Source organism: Numida meleagris, chromosome 6, assembly GCF_002078875.1.
Source record: "Numida meleagris isolate 19003 breed g44 Domestic line chromosome 6, NumMel1.0, whole genome shotgun sequence".
NCBI classification, from domain to species: Eukaryota; Metazoa; Chordata; class Aves; order Galliformes; family Numididae; genus Numida; species Numida meleagris.
This window is the reverse complement of record NC_034414.1, coordinates 27,257,860-27,282,102: the sequence shown is the minus strand read 5'-3', so window position 1 is coordinate 27,282,102 and position 24,243 is coordinate 27,257,860. Positions and strand designations below refer to the sequence as shown.

Sequence of the window (24,243 nt, the reverse complement as noted above, 5' to 3'; positions counted from 1 at the left end):
GGGGGTAGGATGTTAGCTTACCTTTACTGTTTGGGGCACCACTTAAATTAAGTTCCTGTGCAAAATAAGGAGCAAATATACTCCTTACGAAGCTCATTCAGTGTAGTGGCTGAGTATGGAATGAAGGTATTGCCAGCTTTGGAGCTTGCTGTGGAAAAGTATTTGTTATAAAAGAAAACCATGCGATACATGATTCAGGAGGCACAACACTGTCATTCAGCAAGTAGGTTTGTTAAATTACCATCCCTCATGACAGATGAATAATGAGTGGCTCTTGCATTGGCACAGTCTCACTCAAGGTAGTTTTGTATACCTTGCTGATCCTGAAAGCAGAGAAAATCAAGTTCGCATGTTCTTAAAACTGAGGCCACTCTCTCCATTCTGCTGCTATGTGCATGGGACTCTTCTAGGCTTCACTGAAAGGTATGTTCACATATTCAGAGCAGTATTTGGACCATTTGGGTTTGGCAAAAGTGACTCGCTTTTGTATACTTACTGTTTTCAACATCTATGCTGTTATTCCTTGTGACTGGTTTTTCCATGCATGTCCTCTCACTCCTTTTACTCTACTCTTTTCTGACTGCAAGGGAGGAAGAAATATCAGCGGTGGAGGAGTGTGACTGTGAATTGTATGCTTCCAAAGCAAGGGACTGCAACTCTGTGCTTTCCACTATATCTGCATTCACCCGTGCATATGCAGCATAAGCTACTGCTAATTCCAGCATGAACAGAATAAAAGGTTTATTTCAGAATAAATCATATTAACACACACTCTGCTAGACTTGTGAGATACCGTGGCCATAAATGCTGACCAGCCAGGACTGGCTTCTGCAGCTCATGACAGTGTTGTTTGTATGGTACAAAAGCCCAAGTGCTGGCCACAGCAAGGGAAAAGTACCTTTTCATAGAAAATACAGTGCTGCTTGGGAGGCCTTCACTCTATCACAGTTGATCAGATTTATAATTTTTTACATGGCCTTCAGAAGCATATTTGGTATTGAGATATACATAGTATTTATAACATTGATGCATGCATTCTGTATTATTCTGCTTAATCAGACCTCATTATTAACTATTACTGAGTTACCATGCTTTTGTACAGCAGGGTTTCTGGTCCCATACCTTCCATGCATCACCTCCATGCTTGCTATTGCAGTGGAGACTGTACAATGAGCAGCCAGACAGGCACTCTCTGTGCTCCTGAGGAGAGATTGTGTGGGAATAACAAGACTAAGCCATGGATTTCTGTAACTTCAGCCCCAAGTCATTCCCTTGCATACAGATTTTTACCTAATTTTGCTTCTTTGGATCTCCTTTACACCCCAATAAAATAGAAGCATTTGTAAAAGGCAAGATCTGTTGCCCATGAGAGTAACAGATGTTTCTGCACGTACCTACCCTCACTTCAGGGACAGGCTGGTGGCCTGGCAGCACTGGGGCAGTGACAAGCACCGCACTGTAGCTGTCCCCAGTACAGCAGAAGTGACTAAACATGGCCATGGCAGTGCTGCCCGCTCTGCTGCAGCCTTGCCTGGGCTGCTGGTGCGATGCCGGTGACTCATCCTGCAGCAGCAGGAGCATCGCGCATCCAAGTGCTTTCCTCACAAATGCGTGCTCTTGGGGTGAAAGTGAAAAGTAAACACAAGACAAGCAAGGCCTTTTCTCACTCTGCCTTTCCATGCTTATTTTCACTTGGAACCTGTTGCATTTTGCTGTCAGGTTGTAGTTCTGACGGGTGACTCGTGGGGACCTTTCCCCTCACTTCTCTGTGATCCTGTGCAAGGGACTTTAGCAGAGACCTTGTTCCTTTTGGCCCTGTCTGTCCCGGGCAGGGTGCGGACGGTACCTGCTCCTTCTGCCCCTCTCTCTGTTGGCTGTCATTATCTGCAAAATTAATTCCACGCGGTGCTTTCGGTGCAGGTGCCACCTGCTCTGTTAGAAGTCTCTCCTCCCGTCCGCGGCAGGCCGCTGAGGGATGGCGTTCAGGTCAGCAGCTCCAGTCCCGGCCGGGGAACATAGAACCCCTCGGAGCGCAGCGACCGCTGTGCGGACCCCGCCCGTGGCCGTGAGCCGCGGCTCCGCGGGCAGCGCCGCCCCCTGCCGGCAGCGCGGTCACCTGCGCGCCGCTCCGTCCCGCGTCCAAGGTGAGCTTGCTTTTCGTTTAAGTTAGCGTCGATTTGCCATATAACCCGTGTACCACGACTTTTAAAAATAGGTTTCCAGCAGATGCGCTCGCATCTGTAAACCCAGCGCTTCCTTCCCCGCCCTGCCCACTGAAACGCAGCTGCCACCGCGGCCTCGTGCCACCCCCTTACCCTGGGAGCGGAGCTGCTCCGGCTCTACGCGCAACAGCGCCCTCTTCTGGCACAGAGGAGGCATTGCAGCCTGAACACGGAGCTCGGTGCTACTGGCAGCAGGTACAGCAGTCGTACGAGCGCAGGTGAACCGTATTTGCTTTTCGTGTTCATATTTACCGTATTTATTGGTTATTGAAGTAGCTACATAGTTCTAGTTTCTCAAGTCGCTTGTGAAAATCTCCTCTGAGGATCTTTGAAGACTTCACTTTCTCAAAACTTCAGATGAGTTAACGTCCCAAGTTATCATAGAACACAGTATTGCTGGCTTTAATTTGTATTTACTTATTTTTTGCTTTACGTAGAGAGGAGTTGAGGCTTTACTTACTTGGAGATTAAAACCAGCAGAAGATGTTTGCAGCATCATAAGGCCACTTTGTGCCATATCATTGCGAGGCTTCCAGAAAGGCGTGAGCCTCGGAGCAGCCCAGCAGCTGTGCCACATCTAAAGCCATACTTACCTGCAAAGGAGTTAAATAAAATGCTGATCTTCAGGTTCTTAGAGGGGAAGAAAAAGGAAAAAAAAATAAATATCTTACAAGTTAGATTCATTCTTAGAATGGAAATGAAAATACCTTTCAAAAATAATATAGACAAGTATTGTTCTGGGTTACACAAAGCTTTGATACTGGCTTCAGTTGTTTAAACCAAATGGTAGCAATTTAATGCAGATTTCAGCTTTTTAAAATGCTGCTTAGTTTCCATTATTTAATCAAATAAGCTTGGTGGGCTGACCAGCCAGAAAAGGCGGTTGTGGTATGTGGATATTTAAGAGAAGCTGGTTGTTGATTTTACTGCTTCTGTTACTATGTGTAGCCCTATGAAATCTAGCAAGCTTGGGAAAGAACAAACAGTTTACCTATTTTGGACATGTAAGTTAATTGCGTATGAGTTCTGACAGGTCTTTGCTGATTTGTTTTAAACAAATTTAAAATTTGCACTGATAAATGCCTGTGTCTGAGATGCAGGAAGGAGCTGGTGCCAGCCCGAGCAGCCAGCTGCTCTGTGCCAGTACAAGCACCTTTAAGGCTTCAGGATCCCTACTAAATTATGGCCTCTTCTTTTAGCGTGGCCCTAAATAAACAGCTAGTAATTGCTGATGATCGTAACTCGTAGAGAGTTACCTTTGGCTAAAAGCTACGTGCAGCCTTAATTCCACTGGAGCACTGTCTCTGGTAGATGCAGCACCAGTGCAGAGGGGCTGTAAGGACAGCTGCCATCCAGCCCACCCTGCTTCGTGTGACTGAAAGGCCTGGCAGGCAAAGGGGGGAGTGCACAGAGCTGGTTGGTTCATCATCAGGACGCTGAACTCCTGAAGGGAAAAGAGCCACAGATGTAGGGTTATTTCATATTTTGGGGAATGTAGCTGTTACTGCAGCACCACATGTTCTCCCAGCCTCTACTGGAGAACAGCGTGGGAAGGAGTAGCAATGTGTCTGGACAAAGCAGGTTTCTCAGAAAATTTGATGATGCTAATTGTCCTTGCATGTAAGAGAGACAGTAATGTTGCCATAGTTAATGCAGAAGAGTGTGATCTTGTGAAAGAGATATTTATCATGGCCTGAAAAATTGAGTTTTGCCAACAAGATTCCTGTCAAAATTCATGGGAATGTGTCTCATGAGGACAACAGGGTCAGATCTCCTAGCAAGTAAATATAGTAACAGAACTGTTAACATGCTGTAGCTTGGAGTGCACTGTACTGCCTTGCACGAGTTTGTGCCATTTGCACCTCTGCGGAGAAGCTGTTACAGCATTGGTGTGGGCAAGGATGATCCTCATCTGACAACATTTAAAACTCGCTTTGGGAGCGAGGACACAGTGTGGAGAAACCTGATAATCCTATGCTGAAATACACCAGTCAGCTCTACACTTTATGGATCTTCCCCTTTCCATCAGAAGAAAATTTGCTGTTAAAAGTGTTAATGTGTGATTGAAATGATGGAGGGATTGCCTTTGATTTAAAGACTATGCGCGTGAATTGTGTAATGGTAAAAACATTTCAGACCCAACAAGATCTGACATGGGAACCTTCAAAAGCCCCGGTTCCAGCACCACTTGGAGTTGCTTCCCTGGCTGATTTGTTGCTGAGCTGTTTTGACAGCACAAGAAGCAGTGTCTGAGCACTGCTGTATGGCACAAAGCCAGGCCCCTTCAGTAGCTCCAGGAATGTAAAGGCAGAGCAGCCTGAAAAGCAACTGTAAATTTGTGATGAAGTGCGGGTGTGAAGTTACAGCTACAGTTCTTAGCAATTTGTAAAATGAGGTAACTTTTGGTACTATTACGTGCGTCGCTATTGCTGCTGGGAGACCTGGAGTGCTGTTTTTCTGCCTCTTGTGTACCTTGATAATGGTTCTCAAGGCAGCATGCCAGTCTTTGTGGCTGTTACATGAGGGCTGGGTGCGCATCTCAATGAGTGGGTCAGGGTCAGGAGCGCTGGGCACAGCTCAGAATCACTCCTGAGGTTCAAGCACTGCGTGGGGTCTCTGGGTGCCAGCGAGTGCCGCAGTGTGAGGAGCCAGAGCTGCCAGGTGTGAGGCCTGGGCCCGTGCTGCTGCGGCACTGCAGCTCCAACACAGGGTTAGAATAAGGCTGGCACTGGTGTGTGGCTGAGCACCTCATGTCAGTGCAGGTCAGCTGGAAGGAGTCCTTTTGCTGGTGCTGCGCTTTTTCCATTTGAGGACGTGGGTTAAGCCATGCTGGCAGACCTCTTCCACCAGGATTAATGTGTGTGTCCATTATGGGGCTCAGAAGCAGGGCCTTACTAATGCAGCTGGCGTGTGCTTGTTTTGAATCTGCTGCTCTCAGCTGGCTGTGTCCCTCTGTTGGTGGAAGAGTGGTGAAAGCTCAAAAGCTCAAAGCCTGGTGTAACTTGCACTGCTCGCATTCACATCTGGTAAAGCTGGCCCATTTTTAGGTGGGCTGTGCTGTGACGGGAGCAGCCTGACCCTTACACCCCCAAGACCTAACTGGTCTGCATTCCCAGGTGGGTTAGCCCTTGCAGGTCTGCGTAACAGTGGTATGTGCACTTTGCCAGCCAGTCTCACTGGGAGAAGGAAAAGTCTTTCCAACTCCCGGTCCAGCAGGGTGAGCTTGTAGCAATCCTTTCCCCTGGAAGGTTTTCTCTGCCTCTTGTCCTTAAGTGCCAAGCCCATGTGCTGCAGCCAAGAGCCTGGGTCATTGCTCCCTCTTGTGAAAGAATGTATTAATAGGCTTGCTGTTAGTTTTGCTTCAGGACCTGGCGACAGGGACAGGAACAAGCAAGAGTCAAGCATCAGAGCTGATAATTATCATAGGATTTTGCTAAGTCTGTGGTCCGATTCACAGCATTTTGTTTATACAGGCATGGGCACTCACGCAACAGAGGTGCAGTGCGCTTCTGAAGTTCAAAAACAACATACAAAAACCTATGGTTAGCATATTATTCTGGGACTCTTTTCTGGAGTATTGATAGTTATTGTAAGTGCACAAACATGCAGTATAGCTTTCTGCAGATAGCAGTAAAGGGTCAGAGAAGAGATGAGGAAGTGGTTGGAGTAGCATTTCAGCCTGAACACTGTGATAAGTAATCCACGCTTGTCAGGAAAATGCAGAGGATCTGCAGATTCTGAACCCATTAAATTTACACATCTTCTGTCCTTGTTGCTGTTTTATCATCCTGTGCAGCTTAGTTCCGTGCACTGCTTTGCCACTGTGCAGCAAGCAGCATTCTTGCTTCACACAAGTATTACATTTTATAGTTTTTATTACAAGGAAAATGAATGGTAAATTCAGGCACTCAGAAGTTGTGATGAACAAAAATAAAGGCCCCTTAAAAAATTTAACTGCTCTGGTCAGAAGCGGGTAACAGTCCTGCTGCTAACGGCTGTTAATAATTCACAAACAAGATTTAAAGTGAGTATAGTGTAAAGGGAAATTGCTATTGGTAGGAGCTTGAAGCTATTGTAGCTTTGATGATGCTCCTTGCTGACACTGAGTGGTGCAGTTACCACATGCTGATGGAGGAGAGCTGCAATTACCACATTTTCTGAGTCAGCCGCCGAGTGTTGCTTTTTTACATTGGTATGTATTTGTGTGCGTATTGTAGGCAGTTTCTATAAAGTGTTTCCCCAGTATTTGTAACACAATACTATGGAGACAACCAGGTATTTCTTCCTTTTTTATTATCTTTTTAAAATCCAGTATTGTAAAAGATGAAGTTGCTGTGGGAGTTGTCAGGGGCTCTGCGTGAGAAAAATAGCAGCAAGGAGTGCTGAAGGCCTAGAGAAATTTTTCATGAACCTATTTTGCTCTTTGCTGTGGGTGATGCTCCTTTGTTTATTTTTGTAAACCCAATGATGAAAGTGTTGATAGTTAATTAGCTTTTTGTTTGTAGACTTACCAAGGACCTTGTGCTGTTAGAGGGAGGAAAAAATAAAAAATCATTCCACCATTTATTCGTGTGGTTGCCGCAACTGGCAGAGTAGAAAGCAGCTTGAGGGGCTGCTCATGTACCTGGGCACGTATTCTTCTAAGTCTTCTTGACTGCTTCTGAACTTTTTCAGTCTTACTTTTCTGATAGAAATATTTTAGGATTGGTCTGTGTTCAGGAGCAAATTGTTTGCAAAAATTGGTGTTAAAATGGGTTCATCTTTTTTCAAAAATGAAGCGACAGAAAGGACACCTTTTTACCCTTGCATCAAAATATTGTCTGAACCTTGAGTCTGTAGATGACTGACACCAGAGACATGCAGTTTATTTGCTCATCTAGTGTGTTATGGAGTGTGTAGATATTATACAGGAAGAATCTGAACATTTCACATTTTTTCATATTCCTTTTTTAAAAAATAAAAAAATCAACAAAATATATTCAGAGAGCATTAGGCTTATGCTAACATTGGGAAAAAAAAGTGAGGAAATAACCAAGAAATCTTAGATATGTTGCAGTATATGTATGACAGATTATTCCATAACATGATGAGGCAGTAATTTATTTATTTTAAGGCCCCCACTTTGCTCAGTGTTAATATTAATCAATGTGATATCAGGCTGTGTAACAGTCTGAGGTCCAAAGCATCCCACCTCATCAGCTGTAGCTGTTGGGCAGCATCTAGCGAGCCAGACTCAGCTGCATGAGAAAGATGTTTGTCCTTGGTCACTGATGCGACTTCTGGGTAATACGTCAAATCACTGAGCAGCTCCTTGCTACAGTGCTTACCAGCCCTGCCATCTCAGGGCATTCAGCAAAAAGTGCAGTTGTCCTCTCAGGCCTCAAAAGAAAGGCAAAGACATGCAAATGCATGCTGAAGTCTCAGAAATGCTTGCATTTTTTAAATACATATATATACACGTGTGTGTGTGTATAGCTTGTTAGGGACATGCCCAGACCCTTGGGTGACAGGCAGACCCTGGCGGACCCAGTTCCTTTCTCAGAGGAGCAGTCTCCACTCCAAACTTTAGAAACTGCTGGAGGAGGGTGCATCGTTCTGGGTTCTTCTGCTATTTCACATAGTCAGTAAAAATGGGCAAATCTGATAATGAGTGGGTCTACACTTTCTATCTAAGCCCTGGATTTTTTGGAAGAGCTAGAACAATTAAGGTTGAGTAGGAAAGGTATCGATTACAGTGGTGGTGACTCACCTCATTAACTGCGTCTTGCCAATGGCCTCACACCACATGAAGTTTTTTTTAATTTATTTTTTTATGGCTGGCCAGTCATTTGTCATGTTGACAGGCAATGGCCTTCTGAGAACACTAACTACTATTATGGGATCACTGAGGCTGAACAGAAAAGGAGAAAATAGAAGGAAATATGAAACTGCTACTCTGTCTCAAAACCAGGTAGGTGGAAAAAATGGTCATTGTGAATCTGTTTGAGCATAAGGTGATAACCATTCTGTTGGTGTTAAGCAACTTCATCTACCTCAGCTTCAAAGAAAAGCCTGAAGCAATGAGAATAAATTTCCTAATTGGTGGGTAGGAAATAGATGTTCTCATACTGTTGACTACCCTTGAACTAAGCATACAGACTTGGAGAAAACACAGAATACTTAGCAAAGAGTACAGAGGACGCATGAACCATTCCTCTACCTAGATCCAGCAACACTTTACATTGTGAAAACATGCCTGACCATCTGTTTTCAGATGATCTCAAATGCCCCATTAGTGTTCAGTGGAAATGTGTTGTGGCCGAGGGCTCCCCTTGGGTGTCCTCTGAAAGCACTTATGAAATGTGGAATGTGAAGATCAGCCAGAGAAGATCTTTTTGGGAAGGTGAATTATGTGGAGACTCAGTCAGGCCTAATCTACAGGAGAGATTAAGAAAAAAATTTCATGAAAATTTACAGATAGAACATCCATGTCTTGATCCGACAGCGGAGGGTCTTGTAAGGGATTCAGTTACATCTCCACCACCTTAAAAGTATAGATCTAATTTCTAATTTGAGAAAGGGCATAAACAGAGTTTACAGATAGGCAGAGCTAGGTGGTGGGGATAGAACCAGCCACAAGGAAAAGCAAAGCTAATGTGAGAGTAACCCTAAAAGTTGAAGGTGTTGTAGGAGATGGCAGTGAAGAGTTTTCATTATGATTGAATATTAATTAGTGACATGGCTATTAATGATGACAGTAATTAACAGAGGAAGGAAAGACTTGTCATTGTCCCGAGGGTGAGTAATCAGTCTTGGCAGGTGATAAATAATGGTTCAGCAAACTCAGCAGAAAGATAATCTGTCTGCCTCAGGACAACTGGAGAACAGCTATAAAATCTTCCAGGCTCTTGGCAACATTCAAGAATGACTTCATATTTTTAAGAGACAAATTAAAATCCGTGATCTCAAGTGTTGCTTATATTCCGGAGTGACTGATCACAGTAGTTCTGACTGAGTCAATGTTTTCAGTTTGCCACTTTGTTTGTTAATCTTAACAGCAAGAAGAAGAAATATTGGTGAAACAGCTTTCAGCATTGTTTGAATGTTTCATTGCAGTTTGATTAAAATTGAATAAATTCCTCAAAAGAAAAGTAGAATATGATCATTCTGTGGAGAGTTAATCCTGTGTTAAGTATCCTGTATATTTGGAAAGGGATTGATTGGAACGCACTTCACCTCCCTTGAGCAAGACAATGTACTAACTACTCTAAAAGGTGTTCAGATATGAGCTGTCACATCAGTTGGGAATAAGATGACTAAGGGAGTACTGCAGACCTGTAGACCAAGGTCAGGGAAAACGGTGGACATTTTAGTTTGGGATATGAACAGAAATTTAAAAAAACAAGAATAATTCTGGTTTACCTTGAACCAAGACAGCAAATTGTGCTGTTTTGTTTCAAGCAATACAGAAGGCTTCGATTTGAGTCTTCTTGAAACGATTTTCTAACCCCAAGTGTTTGTTGTATCTTTAGGCAATTTTTGTTTTGTAAAAGGCAGCATCCACATTTATAAAATGGGAAGTTTTATTAACAAACATGTCAAAACAACAGTTACTGACTCCAAACATTTTCCTATATACTTTTCAGCTAGCACCATGTCTGCCAGTAAAATCCCAAGCAAGCATCCCATGTACTGAATGCACAGAATAATGTCCATGGACAAGTCAGGGCTCACTAAAAATGCAGCTTATTGCACTAGAGAATAAAGTGCCACGTTTTATGGGTGAAAGTTGATGCATTCTGCTATTCAACCATGTACAGTAACTTTAGTGAAAAGATGGCCACTTTCTTGGCTATTTATTATATATGCACACTTAGTTTATGCAGGGTGTGCAGAAATGAGCTAAAGTAGTGATCAGCTAGGACTCTGAAATTTGTAAGGCTGTAAATTAGTTGAAATGTGTTTTATTGGGGTTCTGCTTTGTGACTGGCTGTGGGTCAGCTGAGTTCCTGAGTGCCAGAGGACGAAGAAGGGATCACTAGACACATTCTATTCTGCAAGGTGCTGCTTGTCTTTGACACAAACTAGACTTTAAGCTCTCTTTTTTTTGCCAATAACTCAGATCCATGCTTCTATACGATTGCCCTGACATTAGAGATGCCAGGTGCCAATAAATGCTCCTTCGTCTCCTTGCTGGATAGTGCTTTCAGAAGCAGAGCTCCCTATATGCTGAGGTGAGAGAAATGCAACTGGGAGAGAAGTTGTTACATGGAACTATTTGAGTAGCAGTTGACTTAGAGTGTAGGAAGCCTCCTATGGCACTTGGGCTTAGTACCTATCAATGAGTATAGTGTCACATACTGTGTCACAGTGTGACACAGGAAGCAAAAACAATTTGAAACCTCAGTAGAGATAAAAAGGAAAATGAAATAAAATTAATGTAAATTCTTTTGTATCTCATCTCAATGTTATCTTTCTCTAGGACTCTCAAAAACTTCTTGGTCTCAGAGTTCAATGCCTTCTTTTTTTTCATTTATTTATTAATTTATTTTCTTTTGCAGGTGCTGATATTGTGCAGTGGCTTATGAAGAACCTCAGCATTGAGGATCAAGGTAAGGTGAACCATGGCTGGGAATTAACAGGCATTTCAGCTGTATTGTGTGTGAGCCGTAAGAGAGTACTTACTACTTCACTGCAGAGTGTAAAACAGTAGAACAACAAGGTTGATTTAAGCGTTTGGGGGGAAGGAGGAAAACAAATAAGAATCAGCAACTTAATTAAGTCTAATATCTTACAACTACAACACACAGAAAACACTTCGTAGGAGTCCTAGCCTCTCTGTGAAATTAACGATACCTAAGAAAGCCTGATGTATTCTAAGGTTGTTCCCAGACCTAGAAAGGAAGTTGGAAGATGTGTGATTAAATGGGTGAAGGTAGTGACAGGACTTCCTGGTGTGGAGAAGGATAGCCACAACTGACAGGACACAGCGGCCAAAGATGACACAGACACTAGTATGGGATCAGATGGTGATTTATCATGGCAGCTAGATAAATGGATAATGAGCCATAAACTGTGATCAGTGTTTGGGCACACTCCAAATAGTTCACACTTCAGAGAAACCAAAATCACTTTTTACATGGTTGAGAATTATTGGGAAAAGAGGAAGGCCCAGATCTTCTTCAGGCCCAGAAGTTTCTTTTGCTTTCCTGTAAAGAAAAGATGAACATTTCATTTTGCAGACTGCTTCTGCTATCACCATATAAAAACAGGAGTAGAGGCAGTCTTGACTCACCGAGGGCAATTCTCTACGCACATCCCTTCTTGTGAGTCCAGTCAAGTCCAAACCTGAATTTCAGCTGCAGACAACAGATTTATTATCTGCATGGGCACATGTGATAATCTAATGTGTATTTTGCAAGTCTGAAACAATATATGCAACTTTTGACAGTTGACATCAGTTGAAAATCTGTGCAAATAATAGAATCATAGAATGGTTTGGGTTGGAAGGGATCTTGAAGACCCCTCCTCCCTCCGCTATAGGTAGGGACACCTCCCTCTAGACCAGGTTGCTCAAAAGCCCCATCCTGCCTGGCTTTGAACACCTCCAGGGAGAGGGCATTCACACCCTCACTGGGCAACCTGTTCCAGTGTCTCACCACCCTCACAGTAAATAATGTCTTCGTAATATCTAGTCTCAATCTACCCTCTTCCAGTTTAAAGCCATTTCCCCTTGTCCTGTTGCTGCATGCCCTTATAAAAAGTCCCTCCCAGCTGCTGTAGTGGTGAGGGTTGCATCCAGAAAATTTCACCTATATTGTAAGGCTGCTTTCTGCTCTCCTGCTTTGCATGATTTAGTTGAAAGGCATATGGATGCAGCATGGTTGAAACATGGCTTATGCACATGAGGTCATGGTGTGACTCATCCCCAGCCCCGCTGCTGAAAGCAGAGGGTTGTGCAGGGTGCATCATCCTGACACATCTCCTCTCTTTTCTCTCTTTTTCTACTCTTTAACAGGGGAAGCAATACATTTGGGAAGTCTTATTGCTGCACAGGGTTATGTCTTTCCAATCTCAGACCATGTCCTTACCCTGAAAGATGATGGGACATTCTATCGTTTTCAGGTTGGTGAGCCCTCTGCCCTCCTTGTGTGTCCCTTTCTGCTGTCCACTGATAGCACTGTATTGAGTAGCGACTCTCATGTCCAAAGTGGACCAGAGCAAACTTTGGAATCAGACATTTGGACTCCAGCACAGTGGAAAGTTCATATTTTTCACCTTCTCCTGATTACAGGTTGATGTGGGAGGGGGCAAGCTTCAGCCTTTGACTCTGTTACAAAGGATGCATAACCTTGGCAGCCACTTAAGCTGGGACACTTCTGTCCCTCATTGTCTTGGTGCCTCCAGAGGTGTTCAATTTTTAAAGCATCCTGTGCTTGAGTTCAGTTCCCTTTCCAAAATCTGCTGCTGTCAACCTCCTAGATAACTGAGTGTGTGCTCTGCAACGACTCCTTTTAGACAGATTGTGTAACTTTAAAAGAAGCAGTAAGTTCAAAACTGGAGTCCTGCTGTTTAATCTTACTGGTTAAATTTGTGTTTTTCTGTTACTTGATCTCTGTCAGCTTCCTTATCCTTCCTGTGACCTCTCTTCTATTCACCCTACCATTTTTCCTTTTCATTTGTTTTTTCTTTTTTAGTTTTTATTTGAAAAGTCTGTTCTCATCTTTGCATCCACTGCTGCTGCTAATGCTCACAGTCCCACTGCTAATGTGGTATTGTTATCACATGAGACCAATGGCACAGGGAACAAAACAAAACAAGCCATCCAACAGGAGATCACAGACCTCAACTTATCGCTGCCCACCTTCTGGTTACCTGGCATCACTCAGACTAAGATTTTTCATGACAGTTCCCTTGCTTTTCACAAAGTCCTACTATTCCCATCATGCAAGACTTGGCAGAAGCAGGAGCAATGCTGATTGCCTGTTTAGTTGTATTTTTGTGACACCATAGGAAGTTTAATTCTCAAATTATCCGGTGCCAGATTTCAAAAGCAGAGCATCATTTAATTTCTTATTTTAAACCTGTGTGAACTACATCATCAAATTGTCTTGACTGCTTATTGACTTTTTTTTTCTCTCCCCTTATCTTTTCCTGCAATTGTGTTTATTGTTTGCCTGTTGTCATTTCCTGCAACAGTTCTCCTCAGACCTTTTCTGCAAAATAAGCCAATAGGATCATTTTTCTTTTCCATTACTCCACTTTCCATTACTTGACACTTTCTACCTTGACATCAGTCCCCCTCTTTAACAGTAGCTCATCATCTTGTGAAGTTCAGGAGATATACATCAGTGAGGTTTATTGAACCATGTATTGTTTGATCCCTCTGTGTTTTCTCACTGTACATTGGTGCAGGGAGTAGACTATGTATGCATGTAGTGTCCTGTGCATTTTTGTGGAATTGTATCACTAATGCAAAGCAGTATTCTGTAATTTGTGTGGTCACAAGGACATTATTTTTCATTCATGTCAAAACCAAGATACAACTAGATGTAGTAATATCTTGTAATTAATTGTAGCAACTGCAGTATACAGACTTGGATAGAAAACCAAACAAGTAAGCTTAGCAGGACTTCTGCTTTCAGGATGACCATAATCAGCTGAGTTTTGAGCTCTTACACCTGATTTATTTTAAAAGTGAATTGTTTTGCTGGCTACCAACCAAACTGGAAGCCACTCCAAAAAAGTAAGTAGCGTGTAGGCGTGTAGCATATATAAAAGGCCACAAAGATTTACTCATTGTCCTATATAAATAAATAAGTAAATAAATCTGTGTGCCTGTGAATTCCTGGGGAATGAGGAGGTTCTTGTGAGAGAGAGTAAGGGGTCTGTATTCAGACAAGATGGCAAGAGTGTCTAAAATGCCATCAGGGTGGAAGTCCTCAATTAGTACTGCAAAGACTCTGCCTGCAGTGAGGAGTGTTAGAGAGGATACCTTTCTGGAAAAGCACCCTCACTTTCACTGAGAGCCGTAGCAGTGTTTCCTTCCCCTGAGAATAGAGACTGGGCTGTAGACTTTGTGGTTCTTCTTGTACTTAAATTTTTTTCTGTATCTGATTTGCTTTTCCTCTCTTAAATTATGAAAATGCTTATGTTGTTTCTTAGGCACCATACTTTTGGCCTTCAAACTGCTGGGAGCCAGAAAACACAGATTATGGTGAGAGCATAATTAATTTCATTGCAGAAAGCTAGTACAGAAAGTTTGTGATGGAAGAAATTGTCCTTCAGCTGACAAGTTCAGCGGGGCCAGGATTTCACATACTGTTGCCTTCATTCTCCAGTAGCTCTGTTCTTTTCAGCAGGATTTATGGCGAGCAGAATATTGCTCAGTGGGAATCTTAAATAATACTGGTATTGCTTTTGTGGGAGAACATGCTTTGATCTGTAGCTGAATTTGATATGTTGATCAATAAAAAGTTACCTCATTTGGGCACTCATCTGGCTGATCAATACATCAGTATATAACTGATGGCATCCCGTAGTTAAGCTTCTGTGATGCATGACATCACACTTTTTTTTTTTTTAATTTAAGATTACCAGCGTCTAGCTGGTAACAAGAGAAAACTGAGCGTGGTTTATGAGCTAATAAACTGTAACATGGGGTATTAGCTGTGTGAATGCCTGCAGACAGTGATAATACATAAAGAAAATATGTCAGTATTGTTATCTTTAGCTGTCTCCGTGCAATATTGCTGTCTCTTCCAGAACTACACTTCTTTCACAGCTAAATGATAAAATCAATTGAGGCATCCCGGTGTGGCACTCAAACAGGAAGTGAATCCATGTGTGTGCCCATAAAGCAGGACCTTCTGGAAATACCTCTTTTGAAATACCTCATAATCTAAGATCAGTTTATAACTCCTCCCTGAATAATCATTTTTTCTTTCCCAAGTAATAATTATTCATCACTATGGATTCTGGAAATCATTTGCCAGGGTGGAGAAGTAACTTGCAATGGTGTCTGTCATGTGATAGTTCATTTGCAGTCCTCCACTGTAGAGAAGCTAACGCAGACTTATGTGTTTATCCCAGTGAGGGGACTGCTTGGGAGAAAATGTGTTGCTGTTCATTGTGTGCAAAATGACTTCCAGATTTTACAAACACTCACCATATATGTGTCTGAACTGTGCCAAACATATTTTCTGTAAACATCAGAGCAACAGTCTTGAGAGGGAAGTTCTGTTTCTGCCTATAGTGTTTGTTCAATAACTGGGTTCCACTGCTTGGATCTTGTGCTGCAAAGGCACTGGGTGGAACAGTACACCTCAGAACCCAGCCCCATATGAGCCAGCCCAAGCTGGACAAGCTGCAGCTGCATTAGCTCTGAGCCCTGTAGTGACATTTCATCTATCTCAGAAATCTCTAACATATGCTTATAATCAGCCTCTGCATATCAGGGGTCTGTGCAGATGGAGTCTTCCCAGGAATTAATCCCAAACTAGCAGTAGACCCAAATAAAACTGAAATCCCAGCAGCTCTTCATGCTTTTTTTATTTGCATAGATCCGCTCACAGGACGGTAACGAACTTGCTAATGGCAGGTCACTGCCTCGCATGGAGAAGTATTGCAAGATGACTGACTCACAGTTTATTTGGTACTATAAGTCTGGCTTGCAGATGAAGCTGCTTTTGAGAAGTATAAAAGTAAATATATTTGACCCAATCAGCTCTGGTTGCCATGCATAATGTTGGCTAATTATAAGGATGTTAGAATTACAGGAATGGCATAGAGCAAAATCATATGAATAGCACTGTTTTTGTCATATTTTAAATAGAGGATGAGGTTCCCAATGAAAAATGTTCATGGAAGTGTCAGAAAATCATATTTATGCACGAATCAAAATCCCATGGTTTTCAAAGAGGAGCCAAACGTTTCTGAAAAATGTTGTTTTCTATAGGGGATGCTTTGCCTTCATGCGCCATGCCAGTTTGCTGCACTGTTGGATAATCTTTACCTGGCCCTGCAGTACAAGAAGGAAGGCAAAATGGAAGGAAATTGACGCAATTCACACCAAATGAGAGAACTGGCTCTTTTTTATGCAGTTCACTTCTGACTGTATACACCGGGTGTGCTGGGGACCTTTTGTTTCAGCCTTTAGTGGAAATGGGGTGCACTGATGGTCCAGCTAAGTCAGTCCCAGAAGGGAGCCTGGAACTGGTTAGGTGTCATCTGGTGTCTTGACCTTCTGAATCCCAACGCACTCCAATTTCTGCAGTGTCTGCCTATGATGAAATGGGAGAGGGCTTTTCTTAGCTGTTTGAAATGTATGAAATAAGTGGATGGAGCAGATGAAAAATAGCTGAAGTTATACCTTTATGATCCAGCCTATATTTCTGTTATCATTTCAATATCCTGATTTTTTTCTAATTATTCTTTAAGACGAAAAGAAATGCAGAGATATACAAGGCTGCTCACTTTTGCAGGAATTTTTCCAAAGTGCTGAGGGGAACAGGTTGCTAATGCTATATCTTTTACCAGCCCCTGAAGTAATTGTGTCTTTCTCAGACACCTTGTTAGGTCCTGGCATCAACTCTCAGCACTTTTAAATGAGATGTCCCAGATGTTTAAGACCTCTGAGATTGCTAGCACATAATGTCAGCTGGGTATTCAGCCCTCTCATTCCTTGGCTTATGTTTCCTTCGGATGAGAAGATTGTGGAGGTTTTTTTTTTTAAAGATCTTGTACTAATAATCTGTCTGTAATTGTTTTCTGTTCTGTTTCTCCCTTTAGCCATCTATCTTTGCAAACGGACCATGCAGAACAAAGCTAGGCTGGAGCTGGCCGATTATGAAGCCGTAGGTACACTCATGCTAAAGTTTAAAGTGTGGGAGCATGGGGGAAGGCTTTGTTTGCCGGCTGAATGCTGCCATTTTACACTTTGGGGTCAGCCTTTGCTGTGTCTCTTTTTTTTAGCTGTCAGAATTTTTTGAAGGTTGATCTGGAAAGAACATCAGGCACATGAATGGGGAATGTCTCCAGCTTTGCAGCCTCTCCAGTTAAAGCATCAGTACTAAGAGGCAAATCACACACAGGTTTACATTGGTTTCCTCTTTCCAGTTAACAGTTCCTGTTTTATATAGTAGATAAGAACCTGCAGAAATCATGGATTTTCAGGTGCATTACTGATAAATTAAATTGCTAATGACCCATGGCATATAGTTACGTACTATAAAGGAAAGTTTTCAGTTATGAAGCTTGGACTGTATTTTCAGTATGCTATAACGCTAATTCAGGGAGTGTTTTCTCTTATGAAGTTATTATTCATAAAAATATCACCAAACTTGTCTTCAGATAGTGCAGAGTTTAGGTCAGTAGGGATGGGAGGATGCAGCCAGGACTGGCAGAGTTGAAATGAGTTGCTTTCAATGTTAGCAGTGTATATCAGTCTGACCAGCTGAACTTTGCTTTCTGTCTTTCTTCTCATTTACTATTTCAACATCATAACAGTTGAATTTCCAATGTAGATTTTTTAAGTTAAGTGTTTTTTACAAATATGTTTCTAGTGGACTTGTGTGTTCATGTTGGTTATTGAACACATTTATATTGTGTATATTATAGGGTGTTCTTTTTTTCCTATAACAGATTTTTTCCCTCTTCTTTGCTTCTACTATTTTTGGGTCTTTTGTACACTTAGGTATGCATATACACCATTTGGTCCTTTCAGCAAAGAGCATACAAAAATTGCCACTTGTCTAATCCACCCTTGAAATACATCCAGTGTTTCCGTGAGATCTAATTGTGAAGTACTGACATAAAGAAAGGTGTATAATAATCCATATGCATTTATACAACATTTTTTCTGAATTTTCACTTCTGCGTACTTTTCATGATTAAAACCATTAAAATTGGTCACAGCAAACCAATTAACTGTAATTATTCTTAAAATCTATGATAAAGCAACACAAGACTGTTTTGCAGCACACACTCCCACACACATGCCATGAGGTTATGGCTAAGTACTTTTGCACATCGTTGTCTTCTGAGAGTAGCAATGCACCAGTGATGGCAAATAATTAGATCTTGGCAGTCTCTCATTTTTCTTGTGAATATTGCATTGCACAATTAGAGGTCGCTTCTGCATTCAAACTTTGCTCTCTTAATTAAAGACAATCAGATAAGAATGGCACTGACTCTTCCTAGTCATTATGAGAGCTGAAGCAGACCCAGCACTGGAGATGTAAACTGAGCACACATGAGAGAAACACGTTTAGGGGAGTGGGAAAGAGTCCTATACATTCAGTACTCATATTTGGAGATGTAGCATGAGGACATTTCTCATGCTCGCGTCATCAGCACTTGGCCTGGAGTTTCCAAAGAGGATCTCTACAAAGCATCACAGAGAACATTTCATTTGAGGTTCTGTTTGCATCATTCACAGGCAACTTTCCACCCCCAGTTTCTGCTGGTAAAGCAGGGCTCTTCATTGTATGATTGAGCTTGCATGGTTGGATTTAACCTTAATTTATAATTGGCCAAACATAAGCATGATTCAAATAACGCTTCAACTGGTGATATTTCATTGGCTTCAAGACATTTACTCCAGAGGGCACATATGAATATAATTTAACATAAAAAATAAGGCCACAAAAAATTCTTTTTGCAGATATTACGAGTGGTTCACAGTAAAGGAAATGATCACAGCTTGGCACAGCTGTAAATCATTTTAACTGTTTTCCTCCATGTAGAAAACTGAAACTCGTAAGTGGACTTGGTGGTAACTGAGCCAAGCTTTGTCTTGTGTTATACATGAGCTTGAAGCAAAAAGTAGGGAAACTTCTAGCCCTGAAATGCATGCACTTAAGGATTTTCTTGAAATAAATGGAATCGATGTGAAAAGAACAACAGTAGAACTAATAGTGTTCATTTTGAAAGAAAATTTGTAACAGTTGAATCAGCTGTAATGGGTAGAGGGTCAGGTTAGTGGTCTCATAGGCCTCCTCCTTCAAGTGGTTGTGGATATGTGACTTCAAGGTGCTGTTTGAGCCTCAGATTCTGACTATGTCAGCTAGCTTGACCTTGGTCTGTGGGGAAGTTACATCCATCTCCAAATGTTCACATCCTGATGCTCTCTGTAGTAGACCTGAACTAGAACTCTTACTTCAGATGCAGGAAAAAGGCTGCATCTGGTTCTGGTCTCTCAGTTAGCTATTTTCATTGTTCAGACAAACAAGCTATTTCCTTTTGTGAATCATCCTGGCAGTTCCCAGACTTGAGCACAGTGCAGCTGCGCAGTGCTCTCAGGGCTGAACAGAGCAGGGGATGCTCAGGCTTTGCACCTTAGAGAAAGGGACCAGTGGGGGGAGGAAGGGAAAGTGGAAAAGAGAAGGAATCATGCAGGTGGCAGCCATCTGCTATCAGGAATGGAAGTTGTCAGCTTCGCAAAGCAGTAATATCTTTAGGGAACAAGACCATCATCATTTTACTAATAGAACGCGGGCTGTCTTCATCGCACTCTATTACTTCTCCTGACAGGGTCCTCTTGGCTGCAGCCTGAAAAGATGTGTCACAACCTTACTTTGCCTAGGGGATAAATCACCTGAAACCAGTGTTGACTTCCATGTCTTGAGTTCTCCAACTTAAAAAAAATAATAATGAGGCGAAAATAAAATTAACTCCCAACATACTATCTGCTCTCAAGCAGTTGTTGTAATTACCAGAATTAATTGTTTTTACGATTTTCATCTTTTGTCAGGAAAACTTAGCAAGACTTCAGAGGGCGTTTGCAAGGAAGTGGGAATTCATCTTCATGCAAGCTGAGGCCCAAGTGAAGTGAGTAATCCTGGAGCACTGAACCGCCCCAGTATCTAGGGCTGCGCGGGGAGGGGGACTCTGAAAATTTCTCTCTTAAAGTCTTTACTGCAGCTAAGCTCAGAAGGTACTGGTAAATCGTCAGCAGACTGGAAACAATAGGGAGCCAATTGCTAAGGTTTGTGCCAGAGTCTGAAAGATGTGTTTAATCGTCTCTGTGTAGAAATGCCGAGTTCCTGAGCCTGAATTTTCCATGTGAGATTGGGCGATTCACTTGCACGTTCTGCTTCTACTGTTGTATAGTATTGTTATTTCACATAGATGGAAAGAACAAAATTTTGCCATTGGTCTATGTAACTCTATGCTTGTAAAGTGTTTTAGAGTTTAAAAATACTGTTATTTAGAAGTGCTTATATAAGCACCTGGTGGTATTTACAGCAGACTGTATTTGTTTTTTTCATTTATAGCAAGTCCCAGTCAGCTCAGCAGTACCTCTATTTTCTGCACTCCAGTTTATGCTCCTAACAGTGTGGAGGATTGGGTACCACTCACATGAAATGTACTCCAACTTAACACTATTTCTTTTTCCTGTTTTCTACTCATAATTGAAATCTACATTTTTGTTCATATCTTTCTGAAAACAGTTTAGGATATTGTCATTATTGCTGCAAAATGAGTATTGCCCAGGGTTTGTAGACCAGTGTACTCAAAAGCCCATGTACCCGTTTTGTGCATGTGATTGCCTCCTCTGAAACTGGAAGGCTGATGAAGGTTGTGTATAAGAATACCAGTACTAATGGTCTGTACTGATGGAAAGAATTTGCACTTTCAGCATCAGATGTTAAAAAGTTAAGGGACATTTTTACTTGAGGGTATGGCTGAGGCATTGGTCTCTATCTTTGATTAACTCATTGGAATTTTGATTAATTATTTGCTTAATCACATTGTAATTATGCACTATTTAAGTACATGGTAATTATCTTCAAAATAACAAGGCGATTAAGGGATTTTTTTCTGAAGAGAATACCAGTGTTCTGCTTAGAACAAAGCATTAGAAGTTACACTAGCAGTTGTACTTTCATTTACTTAAAGGTTTGCTGCCAAAAGGAAAAAAATCTCAGTCAAAACAAAATTCTGCATTCCATCTACAGCATAAATTATCACCTAAGAAAGAAATTTTAATTTCAGATTTTTTACGGTGTCAGTGTTGCTTATTCATCTTTTCATGGAGAAAAGATAGGTTAGAATTCACAGTGTAATGTGTGGCAGTGTATTGACTAAAAAGGAAAACAAAGCAAAAACACCTGAAAGCATTTCTCCTGGTTATCAAGTTCTGTGTTTGCTTCTTAGCTCATGAAGCAGTGTCTGGTGGCTCCTCGTGCTGAGCTCGTTTCTCATCTCAGCCAACCCCAAACTGCGTTGGACTCAAGGACTTCATTGGGAGGGAAGGGATGTTCAGACACTTCAGCCTCAGTCCCCAATTTCCTTGGTACCCTTCTAGCACAGATTCAGCTGAGGATCACTGCCCCTCCAAAAGGAAGACAGGAGAGGGGAGAACCTGATTGTCAGAAGTTGTAGCTCATGTGGTTTTCTCTCACTGCTGTCATTATGCAAGGTGGCAGCAGTGCAGGAAGCCAGCACAGGGATGCTGTCAGCCTCTCAAACCTGCTCTGGAGGCAAGGGTGGTTCCTCCTCCCCCGTGTGTCACTGGTCTCTCTGTAGGCAGGTCCTGCAAGCCAGTGGTAACTGCGCTGTGCTCACGTGTAGAGCTGAGCATCAGACACAAACTGCTAGATGCTGTCAAGAGGAAGAGGTACAGCTGCTTTGAACAACCTCCAGTGGCCTTTGATGCGTACACTTTGAGTGAATCGATTTACTGGCTGTGTTAGGGCTGAAATTAGTGACTTACTCCTGTGCCAACCCCATCATGAGTCTCCAGATGAGTGCTGGCTTGCACAGCACTGTCACTGAGCGCTGTCACCCCACACTGCCAGCACCAGGGCAGGTGGAGCTGCTCTGTTGGAATCTCCAGGGAGAGTGCCCACAAGCGCTGCCTGTGCTGTCACTGCTGGTGAGGCTCTGGGCAGCTGCCTTGTAGGAGTCTGTGGTCGTAGCAGTGAGGCCTCTGGCTGCAGTGGGGGCTCCTGAGGTGGCTCTCCAGCCTGCAGGAAAGAGATGCATAGAGGTGCAGGCCAGGTGATTCTGGCAGAGCCAAAGCTGAATATGAGCTCCCGGTCTGGGAAAAGAGCATCAGGAAAGGAAGCTTTTCTCACCAAGTGGGGAAAAAAAACAACAAACAGACGTTAAGACAAATTTTCCGTCTTAATAGGAAAATTTATCTTGACACACATGGCACTAAACATCCATGAGGTTTTGCTCATGACATGCGGCCTTGGAAGTTGCAATGTAACATTTCTGTACAAAAAAAAAAGGATTTCTGAACATTTTTGTCACTGGGTTAAAATGCCAGCTAGAAAGTGTAACAAGGAAGAAATAGTTGTGTGGTGACTCACTTGTTTATGCTTTTTTTTCAGAATCGACAGGAAAAAGGATAAAACAGAAAGGAAAATTTTGGACAGCCAGGAAAGAGCATTCTGGGATGTGCACAGGCCTGTGGTAAAGCCCTTTTTAAGTGATCAGTTTTAATTTACTTAACACTCTGCCATGAATTGCACAGTAATATTGTCTTTAAAGTCCCTGCATGGATTTTCCTCCCAGTTTGGAGCAGGTTGCTACAAGATTATTTCAGACATTATTGGTTTGTGCATGCTTGGAAATATAAAATAAATGTGAAGTGTTGGAGATCTTTTTCACGCGGGTGAAAGAAAAGCAGCTTACCCGGTTTGTCACAGAGTTCCTAGAAAAAGCTCTTCTCTTAGCTGAGGCATTTCCTCTTGGTGTTGAAGTTAGGAGTAATAGATTTAATGCTGAGATGCCAACTTTGGGTATGTGCACTCTGTTGTTTAGCAAGCATAATCCATGGGATGCAAACATAAGGAGATAGTTTTGGACAAGATCTAAACTCTACATTTTAGGTAGGTAAGGTAGCGTGCAGATTGCAAGCAGAAAACAGTAATGTGATAACCATCTCTTTTAACGGCCTCTTTTCAGCCAGGCTGTGTGAACACCACAGAAATGGACATTAGAAAGTGTCGTCGTATGAAAAACCCACAGAAGGTGAAAAAGGTCAGTTTGAGTTCCTGGTTTTCTTTCATTTTTTTTTTTAATGTGAGTCGTTCTTGACATCTAGAGCGTATCAGACTTTCCTAATAGAAATCAAATGAAGGGTTTGGTAAATGTCAGTTCTGTTTTGATCTAATTGTTAAATCTGCTATTGCAGTTTTAGCAACAGATGTCTACTGAATCTACTTTCCCATAAAAGTAAAATCAGTTGGCAAAAATACTTGGGTCCCATTTTTCAGAAGTTATTTGGACACAGGTTTTTCAGAGTGGTTTATCTGCCTTAATAATCTCAAAGTCATTAGCAGCTTGGATTCTCCTGACTTTCAGCAAGTTCTAATTCTTACATGTTTTTATTAGTTTCAGAGGTGACACTAGACTCCTAACTTCCATCGGTAGCTAAACTGCAGCAGAGCTACTCATCTGTCTCTTTTGAACATTAAGTGAAAAGCAAAAATACTAAATGACAGGGTAGTTGATATTACTTTCAGTGCAAGTCTCTGTCCTGAAAACAAATGGCTACAAGTCAATCTGTAGGTTCACGTGAACTTGACCGATTGACACTTGGTTAAGCTCTTTCTTTGATATGTAATTTTATGACAAGAAATTCAACTGAGTGGAAGAAAATGGAAGAAAAGGGTTGGATTCTAGTACATTTTTTTCTCCTCTTATTTCTCCACGACAGTCATTCGCAGCGTTCCTCTTGCAAATATGACAGACACAGCCCTCAGAGCTCCTAAAAATGATCAGCTGCATTTTAATATTTAAGATAGATTTCCTACTTACTGTGGAACAGCCCTATAGACTGCAACAGCACGGAGTGACTACCTCACATGCAGCAGGGGAAGGTCTCAGGCGAGAGAGTTTTTCTGGAAAGCAGGCTGTGCAGGAAGCCCTGAGCACACCACTGGCGTGCCTGCAGACATCCCAAATGCAGGCATCTGCAGCACAGTCGGATCTGTCAGTTTTGCTCCCAGCTGAATTATTGTTTACCTGTGCAGGAAAAAAATAGTAGGAAATTGTTGGCTTATTACCTTACTGTTTTGCATACTGC

At 42.2% G+C, this 24,243-nt stretch overlaps 1 protein-coding gene across 9 annotated transcripts in view; it reads left to right on the top strand.

Moving 5' to 3' along the window:
- Positions 1 to 24,243, top strand: part of RGS6 (regulator of G protein signaling 6) — a 241,848-nt gene that overhangs the window by 169,638 nt on the left and 47,967 nt on the right. For 8 of the 9 annotated variants that reach the window (XM_021401573.1, XM_021401571.1, XM_021401568.1 and 5 more), the window contains 7 exons: positions 10,763 to 10,813; positions 12,220 to 12,326; positions 14,367 to 14,418; positions 16,992 to 17,056; positions 19,954 to 20,030; positions 22,544 to 22,625; positions 23,121 to 23,195. In XM_021401573.1, coding sequence (XP_021257248.1) covers positions 10,763 to 10,813; positions 12,220 to 12,326; positions 14,367 to 14,418; positions 16,992 to 17,056; positions 19,954 to 20,030; positions 22,544 to 22,625; positions 23,121 to 23,195 — 509 coding nt within the window. Of the gene's footprint in view, positions 1 to 8,068; positions 8,173 to 10,762; positions 10,814 to 12,219; positions 12,327 to 14,366; positions 14,419 to 16,991; positions 17,057 to 19,953; positions 20,031 to 22,543; positions 22,626 to 23,120; positions 23,196 to 24,243 lie in introns of those variants that run through there. The other variant, XM_021401575.1, reaches the window with a different exon arrangement.